This window comes from Nomascus leucogenys, chromosome 10 (genome assembly GCF_006542625.1).
Source record: "Nomascus leucogenys isolate Asia chromosome 10, Asia_NLE_v1, whole genome shotgun sequence".
NCBI classification, from domain to species: domain Eukaryota; kingdom Metazoa; phylum Chordata; class Mammalia; order Primates; family Hylobatidae; genus Nomascus; species Nomascus leucogenys.
Window position 1 is genome coordinate 83,197,840 of NC_044390.1, and position 15,374 is coordinate 83,213,213.

At 35.3% G+C, this 15,374-nt stretch overlaps 1 protein-coding gene across 2 annotated transcripts in view; it reads right to left on the reverse strand.

The window, feature by feature from the left end:
• The window catches only part of MED13L (mediator complex subunit 13L), a 318,781-nt gene that overhangs the window by 56,190 nt on the left and 247,217 nt on the right, over positions 1-15,374 (reverse strand). For both annotated transcript variants that reach the window (XM_030821461.1, XM_030821462.1), the window contains exons 5-8: positions 8,346-8,491; positions 5,538-5,732; positions 4,979-5,167; positions 862-1,027 (exon numbers count right to left, since the gene is read on the reverse strand). In XM_030821461.1, the coding sequence (XP_030677321.1) occupies positions 862-1,027; positions 4,979-5,167; positions 5,538-5,732; positions 8,346-8,491 (696 nt within the window). The remainder of the gene's footprint in view (positions 1-861; positions 1,028-4,978; positions 5,168-5,537; positions 5,733-8,345; positions 8,492-15,374) is intronic.

The following is a 15,374-nucleotide window of genomic DNA, read 5'->3' on the forward strand; positions in this document are numbered from 1 at the left end:
AAGAAACATTTCATTGGCTTCTAAATGAGGGAAGTTATTGGATGTTACTGACATGCATGTCCATATTCATTCCGCTTCAGAGAATCAAGACTCATTTGTCTACTTTCATTAGTCAAGAAAGTAGACATCTACTCATATTAAAACAGATATGAAACTGTGCTGATTATGTTTACATAAATCTTGGTAAGTGGAATAGCACTTATTGACTCCTGTTTGTCATTACCGTTTAGGCAATTAAAATAATCAGCAGCAGTCCTTTCTAAAAATCAATTCTCTCCTTTTCCAAAAGTATGTTAAAGAAGAAAGGCAGGGAGACTGGAAAGGAAGGAAAGTTAGGTGGGGGAAGAAAAGAACATAATTTTCTCAAATCAACAAACAGGAGCACGGCAGATAATAAACACTCCTCCAACTGTCATCAGTCTAGTTCAAAAATGTATTGTTAATTACAACTAATGCCAGTATACAATAGTAAATCAGCAAGGAAGGTTCTTTCCCTTCATAATAGGGATGCATTCATACATTGATATGCAAGGAAAAACCAAACCCACTGGTTACTGCCCTGATACCCATGGTGAATCCCTGTGCCAGCTGTGATACAAAATATTAGGTCAACACCATGCCAATCTGTACAATATCAGGAACTTCAAAAATTTCCTCGATAATGAAATCAAGTACAGTAAATGTCTTGATTTTAACATCTTTATTTCAAATTTTATTCTATTAAATTCAAAAAGATGAAATACCAATCCGATGACCTCTCAAGTTTGGTCACACAATAGTGCAATGTAATTGACATTTTCCAGGTAGCAATCAAGGAGATGGTTACTAAACTATGATCTACACATAATCCAGAAAACTTACTTGGATTGGGTTCTGTTGAGGATGCATTCCTTCCAGACTCGATGGACCATATGATTGTGGAGTTTTGGAGGAATCTTCCCCGATCTCTTTGGACTGTGCATAGTTATCATCCCTCCATCTTGGGAAACCAGGTGACTGGCAGCACTCTGCATACCTCCACTCTCACCTGAAAAAAAAGGCAATTTGGAACGTTAGGATTTTCTGAAAAGGTTTCCTACTTCATAGACTGCTATCTTATTTAACATAAATATGCATTTTAATTGTTGAAACTCAAATACATGTAGCTTTTCCCCTATCCCCTGGCAATAACCCTATCTATAATCATGAGTAAAATTTGTATCAGAATGGATTTTTTCCCTGGAACTCTGTCCATATGATTCTTTGTTTTCTCCCTAAATCAATTAATCAGATGAACACTCACACACCCATAAGGGCCCACACATACATAGGCACTCCTACTCCACATGTATTGGAAACAACTTAGAAGGAAGGGTACATACATCACAATATTAAAGGCGCAAATTTCCACTGATTGTTTTAGATTTTTAAATCTTAACACAGTCAATGAGTTTCAAGGCAAAAGGGAACAGTAGAGGGAGCTTTATACTCATGTAGCTAAATGGCTGTACATCAGCAGCACACAGTGCCCTGGGTAGGAAAAAGAAAGTAATGGCACAAAGCTTTTAACAAGGTCAAATTTCAAATTTGTGTGTGGTACTGGTTGTCCTTATGCCTGGCACTATGTATTTAAAACTTAGTACTAAAACACTGAAAGAGGTTGTCTTGACATTTTATTTCAGAGGATTAAAAATTCACTGTTTTCTCTCTAGTAACTCCACTTAGTTTTTCCAAATACAGTGGTTATGAATATAATCTATTTCTTTCAACTATGTTCATTATGATTATTGATGATACTGGTTGTTGTTTACATTTGGAGTATTTTACTACTTCTATCTTATATAAGACAAATATTAAAGTCAATTTCCAGTATTAAATTCTGATTGAATCACTTTCATCTATTTGACTTAGTAAGTATATATTATGGATTTTCTTCTCAATAGAACTATGATGCAAAACATCTTAACGAAAGTCAAGATGAAAAAGAAAGAAGCAACTTAATAACACAAATTAAGTATTCTTACTATCAATAAAAGATGATGATAATATAAGCTGAATGGTCAGGCTTACGTCTATTTAAAAGAAAGACCCAAATGCTTATATTCTAAGGAAATGAAGTGCTCTTCTTTCCGATAAAAGTATTACTATATTACAAATGAGACAAGAAATTTGAACTTTCTTTGCTACATTTTAAAAGTTCCCAACTTGGTTCATAATGCAAAAGAATTAATTTCAATTTTACAATTGCTTTTCAAACACCAATTATAAAACTAGGCAAACTAAAGAAATAAACAGAAGTACAAGCAGATAACACAGACCTTCTCTCCAAAACATCCTATGATATAGCTAAAGAGATCTATACCCATGGTATCATAAAGAAACAATTTATGACCAAGAAAAGAAAAGAGTAGGGAGAAACAAGCCAAAGAGAATTTTCTGACTAAAGCTAGGTTGAAGCTTTTCAGTAGCACTTAAATGACTGAACTAAAATCTGAGTGGTATCTTAGATGGAATTAAACAAGACTTGTTACTCCAATCTGTTCAAATACATGTTGAATGCTGTTACTTGCAATTACCTCTACATATCAAACAAGGAGGCAAGTGGATATACCAATCCAAATAAGGTATGAGTAATGTCACTAATACTATTTGGCCCTCCTAAGTCCTCTGCTAATCCAGGAGAACCTTGCTGTTTTTTAAGAGGGCAAAGTAGCCCATTCTGTCCTATATCTAGAAAAATATGGCATTTAACTATAGAATGTCAAGGCTGACCAGGATACTCTCTGATACAGCATTAAGACTCCTAACCTGTAATTCAACATCCTATGATATGAAAATTTAGGCAAATTCATTTTACTGCAAGGATATCGGCAGCTTTTGTTCAGTTGTGTGTGTTTGTTTTAAGGAATAAGGCGACACCAGGGGATTTATTTATCCAAGGCCTAACACAATAGCATACAGAGTTAAAGGGGAAGGAATTTGAAGATCCATAGTTAATTAGTCCACATTGAAATCCCCCATCAAAAAAACCTCGTTTCTGATTTATGACTATTAAGAGTTCTGAATTGACCAGAGGTCAAAGCATCATGTCCACAGCAGGCCTTCAATTTCAAGTTGAATACAAATTTCACTAAGTACAAGGCAAAACAAAAACAAACAGATAACAAAAGTGGATAACTTAATGTAGTGCAATTGTTAAAAATCCAAATTGTGATGTGAAATTAAAAACTTCAAAATACTGGTAATTCTAATTTTTATATTAATATATCTTCTCTATGATGATTACTACAAAAGACTATGAAAGCTCTTTTTTAGTTTAATATAGTTGATTGATGACAAATCCTTTCACAAGGAATCATCCAAATTCTCTGCTCTACCAAATGAAAGCCGGAAGTACTTTTTTATTTTTTTGAGACATGGTCTAGCTCTGTCGACCATGCTGGAGTGCACTGATGCTGTCTTGGCTCACGGCAACCTCCACTTCCTGGGCTCAAGCCATCCTCCCACCTCAGCCTCCCAAGTAGCTGGAACTACAGGCATTTGTCACCATGCACAGCTCATTTTTGTATTTTTTGTAGAAACAGGATTCCACCATGTTGCCCAGGATGGTCTGAAACTCCTGAGCTCAAGCGATCCACCTGCCACGACCTTCCAAAATGATGGGATTACAGGCATGAGCCACCATGCCTGGCGTTGGATGTACTTTTCTTTTCTTCTTTTTTTTTTTTTTTTAACCATCTCAGCAAATACATCGCTCTTAAAAACAGACATGTCCATTTCTATGTTTCCCACAAAACATCTGAGTAATTACCTCCAGACCATGTGTGCTAAGCTTCGAGTTTTCAATATTGCTTTAAATTATTGCTACCACTTGTATATGACTTTATTGTTTACCAAGCACTTGTATATATTACCTAGTATGTACAACAACCCAATAAAGTATGTATTTATCAGAAAAAATAACCGAGATTCAGAAAAACTATGAGAATTAAATAAGGTCACTCACCTTGTAAACGATATAGCCAGGTTTTACAACAAGGTGCGTTCAATCACAAAGCATATATATGCTTTTCCCCGATATCTTCTTTAACTATAAACATTTATTTAATGCCCACTAATTGCCAAGCATTGTGCTAGAAACTTTGAAATTTTGTCTTACTCTGGTAATTTTCATGAGGATTATGTATCAATCAGGCTTGACAGTTTATTTTCAAAGTTTAGCAGCCAAGGCTTTATTTACTCTAATGTTCCTGCCAGCTTGGCCCACATTCAATGCTTATAAATAAATAATCTCATTTCAGCTCAAGTATGAGTATCCTCTCCATACTGACCACAGTTCTAATTAAAGTGAGGTCAACTACAACAATAACAAAGTTAATATAGGAACTATACTACTCAATAAAGAAGGCAAAAATGTTCCCAATTTAAACAATTTCTGAATTTTTCCATGAAGACAGGCAGTTCCAACTGTCAAAACTGTCCCATATAATTAATATTTATTATTAATGCAGACACTTTACTGACAGGGAAAAATATTTATTCAGAGCTACTAAGCACTAGTCTATCTTTACATCTAACAGGGAAAAGAGTTGTTCAAGGCCTGTCCCTGGCTGACAATGATCACTGGGGCAGAGGCTTCAGCTATTCTCTGATTTAGTATTCTTCAGTTGTTCAAAATTAAAAAAAAAAACAAAAAACCCTATATTTTATCTATATGTGAACACATACACACATGAAGGGGCAGATGTGTGTGCAAACCTTAATAAAATCTAAACTATTTAATAACAATAAAGACTAATGTGGACAGAGTTAAAATTCTGAAGTGTATGAATTCTGTTTGTTTATAGTTTTCCTTTTCCATTTTGTAAAATCCTTACGTTACTCTACTACTTCCATCTCTTCCAACAGGAATTTCTGTTTTCTCACCTGTTCCATGGCAGGTAGACTATACAATTGTCTGAGATCTCTTCTCCCCAGGACACTCCTGGATCCTACTCACCTAGGATAGCCTGTTCTGGAGAGGTGGGAGGGGTGAGAGGCATCCCACAGTTACTTGGGTCCTTCACACTACCAAGCCCTTGCTGCCCAACTGTAATGTGGCCTCCAGCACTGGCAACACTCTGAGGAACCGGGATGTCATTCTGAGAGATCAAAACAAATGCTGAAGGGTAAACCATCCGAACACCACCTATAGGCAAAGAGAACAAGGAAAGAATCAGGACTGAGAAAGAATTCATACAAGACTCCCAATTTTATGATTCCAATGGTGAAAATGAGATGCTCATGAAGTACTGCCAACAGTGATAGGCTCCATTCTTTCATAAGTTAATAGCTGTTTAAACATGTGTTCCAACATGATGATAAGAGCATTTGGAATACACAGACCAAGGGTGCTTCAGGCAAGATAACTACTCAGTATATACCACTGTGTCAAGAGAATTTCTTTAAAAAGATGGGAAAATTATGGAGATTATTTCTGATGAATCTAAATGATTATCTTTTTAAATTAAGGAAGAGGAAGAAGAATAAAGTTCTTCAGGCAAAATATTTTCTCTTACCAACAATTACTTCAACTGCCACAGGGAAATCATCATCATATCCCAACTCGTCTTCCTCTTTCGATTCTTCTTTCTTTTTTAGCACCATCGGGTAGAAATACTGCCATTCCTCAATCAACTTACGAGTGGCTGGGTCTGACATCTTGTATGCTTGGCCTGTTAGCGTCCCATTTAAGCCATAAGGACTTACCAGTACTATGGAGGGGAGGAGAAACACATGCTAAACATTAGAGAAATAATTCCTACTTAAGTGCAACACTACATATGTGGTAATTTTAGGTTAGGTTACAGTATCACTTAATGTACATTGTTCTTTATTTCCTAACTGTATTTAAAGTATGATTTAAAAGAAATTTTTTTTTAAATTATTTTTATAGAGACTGGGTCTCACTATGTTGCTCAGGCTGGTCTTGAACTCCTAGGCTCAAGTGATGCTCCCACCTTAGCCACAAAAGTATGATATTTTGAAGTTTCTTGTTTTAAAATTTCTTATTATTTATACACCTCTCAACCTCCCACAATTTTTAAACGAAATAAAATATGGATAGTACAATGTTATCAGACAACTATGCTTTGAAGCATATACATATCTGTTTAATAATAGCCTGTACAATGTAAACACTGAATCTCCCAAAACAGAAGAAAATCATTCAACACATAGACCCCAAATGCTGCCTAAAACTTGAACACTCTTGTGGTTCCTGAGACTCCCTAAACATCTGTGGTAATCAAAGAATAACATATAAATGAAATTTCTAACAGTGGGAAAGTCTTAATGTACAAAAGCTTGAAGCATAATAGTTATCATTTCTGTTTTGACTGTTTTAGAGGTCTGTTGATAAAACAATGCTAAGTAAAATTTGATTTAACTCAAAGTAAAGGACCCAAAGTCCTCTATCTTCTTTCAGTATTTGACCTTGATGTCATTTTCACTGAGTCAGACACAAAAATATAGTTAATAATAGTACTGTGAATTACCCAGCCAGTTCATGGCCTTGGAGTGAGTACTTCAATCTTCCAAATAATACGTTTCTGAAGATAAAGGTCACTTTTTCTTAATTCTAATTTTTAACAAAAACTCAGCATGGTCATTAAACGGAATGTCTTCTTTTTTTAATTTTTTTAAAGAATTAGATCGTATGTCACATCAATCAAGAGAGAGATAGCTATAGACATCACATGTATCATGGAGTCTTTCTGCTGTTCCTCAATGATCCAAATGGGATAAAAATACTGACTCCAACTAACACAGTTAATCAAGGGTAACTGTTTTGCAATAATGCTTCCAGGAAATTCCTACATCAATTTGGATAATTATGTTCATCATAATTATCCATAAGGACAGCAACTCCCTTAGTATGGTCTTCCTCCACACCAATCATGGAAAATAAGCAAAATAATGCTCCACAAAAGTATTCTATGACTTCTATCAGTGACAAAAATCGGAAAAATTAAAAGTGGTCTATAGGGACTTGGTATTCCTAATATTATTGTTCTCAACGTTGAAGATTAGAAATAAGTTCTCTTCCCTCATGACTAGTTATTCCTGTTATTATCATAACTAAATGCTTTTATTCTGAGTGATAAAATGTTGAATGAAGTCAGATGGTCCTCAGCACTTTTACACTCAAGAAAACAGTATTTTAAAAATTCTGACAAACCATAATCTGCAAATACTGTACAATTTGTACTGTACAGTCTAAGAATTGGGTTTTGAATTTTCTAGTAGTTCATACACTAAACAGCCAACTTTACACAGCTTAAAATGTATTGCAGTAGGGGAGTTGGAGTTAAAAATTAGGACACAGTTAAATGTGGATTCAATGTTCTTTCTTACCTCAAAAAAAAAAAGTTTTATTATATTTGGGGCGAGAAACAGATGCTTTCATTGAATTAGATCAGAATAGTTTATAGAAAACAAAAAATAAATACAATGGAGGCTAAATGCTCATGACAGGCTGTTACAGCAATTACACTATTTTAGTCAAGTCTGTTAAAATATCAGTGTTTTTAAAAATTATATTGTGTGATATGCTAAGACTATTTCAACCAGTCATCTCTAATAATGACATATTAGACTGAACCAAAAAAAGATTGTTTCCATATGGTTCAATCTAATATTATAACATTTAAAAGCTGTTACTCACGGAAAATTCTGAATTCCAAAGACAAAACTAAGATTTGTAATGCTCAGATCAAAAGGACATGAAGTTATTTTGGTGATATCTAGGTGGTAAAGCTGAGAATTAATGAAAATATGAATGTATAAATTACATTTAAATTACAACTAAATACCTATTACCAGTGGAGTTTAAAATTAAAACAAAGTTAGGAACATCGCTGAAGAAACTATACACTGCATAATTCTAGAACTTTGATTCTGATAGAAATTTCAAATACTAAGTATTTGGTTTATCTTCTAGAAACCATTACATTCCTAAAACCTTGTTAATAAACACAACAATGAAAACCTTTAATTTGTGACTTTGGTCAATTACTCATTGAATTATATTTTTCAAGTATTTATTGATTTTCTTTTGTTCTGAAGGAAATTCTACATTTTACTCTTACAAAAGAATACACATAAGACCATCTTATATATGCGATAAGCTTCAGCGAAAAACTAACATACTATTACTACTTAATTATGAAATGGTAGTCTTTTCTTCCTTCTTCAAAATCTGACCCTTATGCTTAGCTTTAAAATGTCCATTTAAGATAAGGTCTCACCCTGCAAAACTTTACTGGGCAACATGGTTATCCACTCGGTGATGGATAGGGGTGGAGAGCAGGAACATCAATACTTACCTTGAAACGGTGCAGGTGAAGACTGAGCCATATGTATATGCTCCTCATTGATCAAATAAATTGGCTGGTGCTGGGCAATCTCCACACTTGTGCATACATTACTTTCTCCATGCAGAAAGAATGTGAAAGCACAGGACAAATGCTCACTACAAAAGAGAGAATGAGAAACCCAACTTTATATTTTGGTAGGAAATGGGTGCTAGAAACAGGAACTACAGGTAAGATACAGCTCTACTTTATCAACCATCCAGTAAGGCTGACTTCTAATTATGGGCAAAAGAGAAACTTCTAATTCAGTATTGACAAACTAAGCCATCAGATAAATCTGGAAATATGAATATACTGCATTGAGAACTTTTGTAAGTTACTATACAAAATGTTTCCAGTTTCATTTGCATAAAACCTAACTCTATTGCATAAAACCTAAGAACAGAGAAAGAATTGGAATAGTTTTCTATTGTCTCAGTGTCTAGCACATGGCAAGCACTCAAAACGTGTTAAGTCAAATAAATGAATAAACACTTAAAAGACTTATTTTTTAAAGTGGCCCACTGACCCAGCGTAACAGCTCACACCTGTAATTCCAACATTTTGAGAGGCTGAGGCAGGAGGACAACTTGAGGCCAGAATTCAAAACCAGCCCAGGCAACATAAGACCTCATCTCCACCAAAAATAAATAAATGAATTAGCCAGGCACGGTGGCGTGCACCTGTAGTCCTAGCTCCTGAGGAGGCTGAGGTGGGAGGATTGCTTGAGCCCAAGGGTTCGAGGTTGCAGTGAACTGTGATCAAGCCACTGCACTCCACCATGGAAAACAGAGCAAGACCCCTGTCTCAAAAAAAGTGGCTTACGAACAAGATCAGAAGGCAACCCCTCAGCACATTTTTTCAAAATTGTAACTTTGGCCGTTAAGATAGCCATAACGTATCTCCATTTCTCAAAACATCTCGTAAGAACATTTGCCTGATGAAACAAAATCACTTTTACTAAATAAAGCCAAGCAACCACAATTTTTAAAAGTCATCCCAAAGATGCTGCTTCTTTTCAAAACTTCTCCAAAATATTATAAAGTACATTTGGAGTACTACTAAAAAAAAATAAATGTTGTTTCAAGTGCAAAATTATAATGCTTGAAAGGAAAAAATGCAATAAAATTAAAATGTTTCTCTATCACATAGTGACACATATATATTCTTCTTTGACCAGTATGTTTAGGTAACATTTTTTGTTTTACCAAAATATGACATTTCACCAGTAGGAAACACCCAGTCTTGGTATCTGGGTATTTAACATGACAGGGTAAATTCAAGATAGTGACTACAATTTTAAAAGAATTTTGAAAAAAGTTTTAAAAACTCTTGATACCATACTTCTAAGTTTATAAAGTTCACAAAAGCAAAAATGCACATAATTTGAACATCTATAGGTATAAAATAATATAAATAGTAAAAACACTCTGTCCTTTATGAAAATGACACTAGAAACACACCATCTTCTACATACAACTTTATGCCTGGCACATTAAATAGGACCAAAATATAGTTTTACTGATTGTGGATTGGCTTATTTTTCAGCTGTAAATTCCAGCTAATGGAGTCTGAGCTGACTTATCCCTATTCATGCCCAGTATCACATGTAGTTACCAGCTTATTTATAAGAAGCTGGTGGGAGAAATAAATGTAGACTATAGCCACAGAACATGTTCTCTATTCCACCGAGTCCCAACTGTGCACGAGAACAAATACAACCAACATTTATCTAAGAATGGTGCAAGGAGCCTGAAGTGACACTGAAGAAAACAGTCCTTGCCCTCAAGGAGCATATTCACTAGCAAGAGACTGATATGAAAGCACATGAATAAAATAAAGCCAGGCACAAACATACAAATAATAACAAAATGCCATAGAAAGGCTAACGAGTAGTGATTTCTTCCATTTAGAATATACAAATGCTTTAAGAAGAAAAGAACAAATGAAAATTTGAGAAATGTCCATTCAGGTAGTTTGCCCCACTTTTAAATCTGGTTGGTTTCTGCTACTGACATGAGTTCCTTAGATATTCCAGATATTAATCCCCTGTCAGATATACAGTTTGCAAATATTTTCTCCTATTCCGTGGGTTACCCTTTTCACTGTTGGTCAGTTCCTTTGCTGTGCAGAAGCTTTTTACTTTGATATAACCCCATTTTTTATTTTTGCTTTTATTACCTGGACCTTTGAAGTTTTATTTTTAAAATCCTTGCCCAGATCAATGAATGCGAAGAAGGATTTCTCCTATGGTTTCTTCTAGTAGTTTCATACTTTTTTTTGGGGGGGGGGGGGGGGGGCGGGGCAGGCAGGGGAGAGGTGATCTTATATTTAAAGTTTTTAAATTGAATTGGTTTTGTATGTGGTGAGAAATAGGGGTCTAGCTTCATTCCTCTGCATGAAGAAATCCAATTTTCCCAGCATCATTTTTTGAAGACACTATTCTTTCCTCCAGTATGTGCTGTTGGCACCTTCTTTTAAATGAAGTGCCTGTTGATAAGTGAATTTATTTCTGGATTCTCTATTCTGTTCCATTGATTTACGTGTCTGTTTTTATGTCAGTGTCATGCTATTTTGGTCACTATAGCTTACAGTATACTTTGAAGTCAGGTAGTGTGATGTATCCCCCCAGCACTGCTTTGTTCTGAAAATAAAACATGCAAATGGCCAACAAGTATATAGAAAAGATGTTCAACATGAGTATTCATCAGGGAAATGCAAATCAAAACCACAATAAGATATCCCTTCACTCCAGTTAAAATGGACATCATCAAAAAGATAACAAATAACAAGTGTTGGCAAGGATGCAAAGAGAAGAGGAACTTTATATGCTGTTGGTGGGAATGTAAATTAAGACAGCAATTATGAAAAACAGTATAAAGATTCCTTAAAATGTTAGAAATACAACTACCATACGATCCTGTAATCCCACCACTGGGGATATATCCAAAGGAAATGAACTCAGTATGTCAAAGAGTCATCTGCACTCCCATGCTTATTCATTATTATTCACAATAGTTAAGATACGGAATCAACCTAAGTGTCCATCAAGGGATGAATGAATAAAGAAAATGTGTTATATAATACACAATGGAATACTATTAAGTTATAGAATGGAAATCCTGTCATTTGAGACAACATGGATGAACCTGGAGGACATTATGTTAAGTGAAACGGGTCAGACACATAAAGACAAATACCACATGATCTCACTCACATGTGGAATCTAAAATACCTGATATCATATAAGTAGAGAGCAGAATTGCGATTATCAGAAGCAGGGGAGGGGAAGGGAAGAGATGGAGGTTAGCCAACAGTTACAGTTAGGAACAATAAGTTCTAGTATTCCATTGCACAGTAGGGTAACTAGATAACAATAATGCACTGTATATCTCAAAATAGGTAAAACAGAGAATGTTCTTACCACAGAGAAATGAGAAATGTTTGAGGTTATGGATTTGTTAATTACCCTGATTTTATCATTACACACTGTATACAGGTATCCAAGCATCACTTTGTAGCTCATAAATATGTACAATTATTATGTGTCAATTTAAAATAAAATAGAATTCAAAAAAGAAAGAAAGAAAATAGGGTGTAATAGTAGAAAGAAAAAGAGAAAACATGAGGCAAGGAACAGATGTGGTTAAGAGAAGGATATAGTTTGGAATGGTGGGATGTGACTGGAAAGGAGTCAAAAAAAGGATGTCGGGGGCCATCCCTTGAGACATCAAAAGACTCGTATATACAAAATAACAGGGAGTTAATTTAAGGATTGGTTTTAGAAAGTCTAAGGAATTGTTATAAAAATTTCAAAATAGTACTCATTTGCATTTGCTATGTCCCAAAACACAAACGGTTGAGAAGCATAAATAAAAAAGATCAAAATTGAATCAAGGATCTTTTATATTGATAACTTAAAAAACAAAATGTCCTTTTAAAAGAGGCACTGAAAACAAGAAAAATAGAAGTTATAGTGGAAATATATCAGAAGCCACCAGTAACTATATAATTTTTGGCAAGTTATTTCATCACTCTGATCAGTTTCCATATATGTAAAAGCACCTGTTAGTGCAGACTGCTGGGCCCCTGAGGCTCTGATTCAGGAGGTTTAGGGTGGGCCCCATAAATCTGCATTTTTAACAAGTTCTCATGTGATGCTGCTGCTGCTCCTGGCTCAGAGACCACACTTTGAGAATCACTGGATTTGATAATGCCTAAATCCCAACTATTAAATTCTATTTTTTCTAAGATCATGTAAAACAAGGACAGGAATGACAGCACTGACACTAGAAAGTTGAATCCCCCTGTGACCTAGCAACAGCACTTCTAAGAATTTATCCCACAGATAAAACTATGGTATTGAGTATAGATTATAGCACTGCTTGTAATAAAGTCTGAAAAACACTAAAATGTCCATCGGTAGAGGACCTGTTAACTATGGTATATAAGCTACAAAGTAATGCCCTGCAGCCATGTAAAAGGAAATGATCACACTGATACGGAAACACCTCCAACAAGGACTATTATGAGAAAAAAGGAACAAGGTACAAAACAATATGAATAATATACACCCAGTTGTATAAAATGGAAAAGTGGGGAGAAAAATATTTCCACACACAATTTGCTTACAATTTGCAATGCGGCATAACATTTTTCTGAACAGATCATTTAAAAAACCTAATAATGGCTGGGCAAGGTGGCTCACGCCTGTAATCCTAGCACTTTGGGAGGCAGAGTTGGGCAGATCGCTGAGCTCAGGAGTTCAGGACTAGCCTGTGCAACATGGCCAAAACCCCATCTCTACAAAAAATACAAAAATTAGCTGGGTGTGGTGGCACTGCCTGTAGTCCCAGCTACTCGTGAGGCTGAGGTAGGAGGATTGCTTGAGGCTTTGAGGTTGAGGTGGCAGAGAGCCCAGATCATGCCACTGAACTCCAGCCGGGGTGACAGCGAGACTTTGTCTCAAAACAAACAAACAATCCCTAATAATTTTGGTTCCCTCGGGGAATGAAATGGCATGACTAAAGGAGAAAGAGAGAATTCACAATATTCTTTTATACTTGTTGAAATGTGGGGTCATGTGTCACACAGAAAGCAATGCGAAGGCAAGATCCGAGGAAGCCATTTCCTCCTATCCTTATGCAGCACTGTTTGTTGGCCCAACCAGAGGAGTGCTCTGGAGAAATCCGTGGTGCTTCCATTTGTCATATTGGGTGCTTAGTCAAAGCCTGCTGAGACCCTGATTTTGTAATCCAACATACTGGTTACTTGATTAGCAAGCCATCAATATCTTTATCCAAAGCAATGCTAAAAATGGTGAAATAAAAACTGCACTGAGAACAGAATCCTGTGTCATCTCATCAGGTAACTCCAAGTTACAAATTCAACAGTGAGTTGTCACTCACTCATTCTACTCTAAAGAGAATAATCAAAAAGGTTATGTCAAATGTCTTGATAAAATATGGACACAAAACAACTATCATATTTCTCTGATCTAGAAATCTGCCTGTAAGTAAAATGCCGGTGTTTTCATACGAAGTCCAACCTCCTTCATTTCACAGATGAACAAATAGGGCTAAAAGGACTTTAGTGTGCCCAATAACATTTCTAAATGCACGACTGGAATTGGCCTTAAAATTCAATGTTCTTTCTACTAGCTGGCTCCTACATAAGTGGGAACGTTCATTTATATTCTCTATCAACTTAAATTTTAAATTGTTAAAATGAGATCAGATTTGAGAATGAACATTGATGATAAGGGGTTCTATGAATACAATTATAGATATGTTAGGATATACAGTGTTACATGAGAAGCAGGAGGTAAATCATTATTACAAGCTCTATACCATGTTGTTGCTTATCACTTATTACTCTTTTTTACCTGAATCTTTACTCACCCCATTTATTTCATATACTTTCATTAAAAATTTTAAGAGACTTTGGAGATTATTAAGGTCAACCTCTTTCTGATTCGGGGGAAGGCAAGATTGCACCCAAAGTTACATAGCAAGTTCAGAACACAGGTGGAATAAAAACCCGGTCCTTCTTCTCAACATAGTGTTTAGTATATCCAAGATTTTCTACCTTAGATCAATGCTGCCTTCACCCCTATTCAACATCAACATAAATCAGACACAATGTAACTTAAACTAGTCCCTGCATCAGTTCTACTATCTCCCTTACCGCTATAGGCCAGAAGATACTATCAAATGAATACACAGAACCAAAAACATGGCAAGGTCAAAGGAAAATTGGAGCTTCACCCCTGTTCTCTTGGGGGCACGCCACTTGACAAGTATTCCATGCCTTCTCAACTCTGTTTATTCTCCACTCTTTACTCAGTAAATCAGGTCTGATTCAAGTAATTCTTTGTTTAACCTCTTTCTCACCTTAAAAATCTCTGAGTTAAACTTAATTCACCCTTCCCTAGAGACTCCTTTCTCTCTGTGAAGGTACTCCTATACATACTCTCTTCCATCACGAATAATCTTTATGTCTTCCTCAATTTGCTTCAGGTAACCCAACCCTGAAGCACCTCCTCTTGACCATGCTACCCTTTTCTTCACCCTCTACCAACTAATATCAAGTAACTAACATATAAATAAAATGATAAAAAATGGAGACATTAATACTAGTATCATCACTAAATAATCTACACAGAAATGAGATAAATAACTTTTCTAAGTATTATAAAAGAAATAAATAACGAACTAAGAAAATAATGGGAGTTGGGGTCTATTCTAAAAAGGGATTGGTCAGAGAAAAGTTTCTCTGAAAAAAAAAGGGGGAGGGAAGCATTTAAACTGAAGTTTGAATCATAAGAAAAAGGAAAGTGGTAAAAAAACATTACAAAAAATTGAAACTTGTAAGTGCAAAGGTATGGAGTTGAAGAGTTTGCCATTTTTAAAGACATTTTTAAAAGGCAATGTGGCTATATCACTGTGAAAATGAAAAAAAACTAGTGTAATTAAACCTACTGAAAAGACAAAGATTACCAGA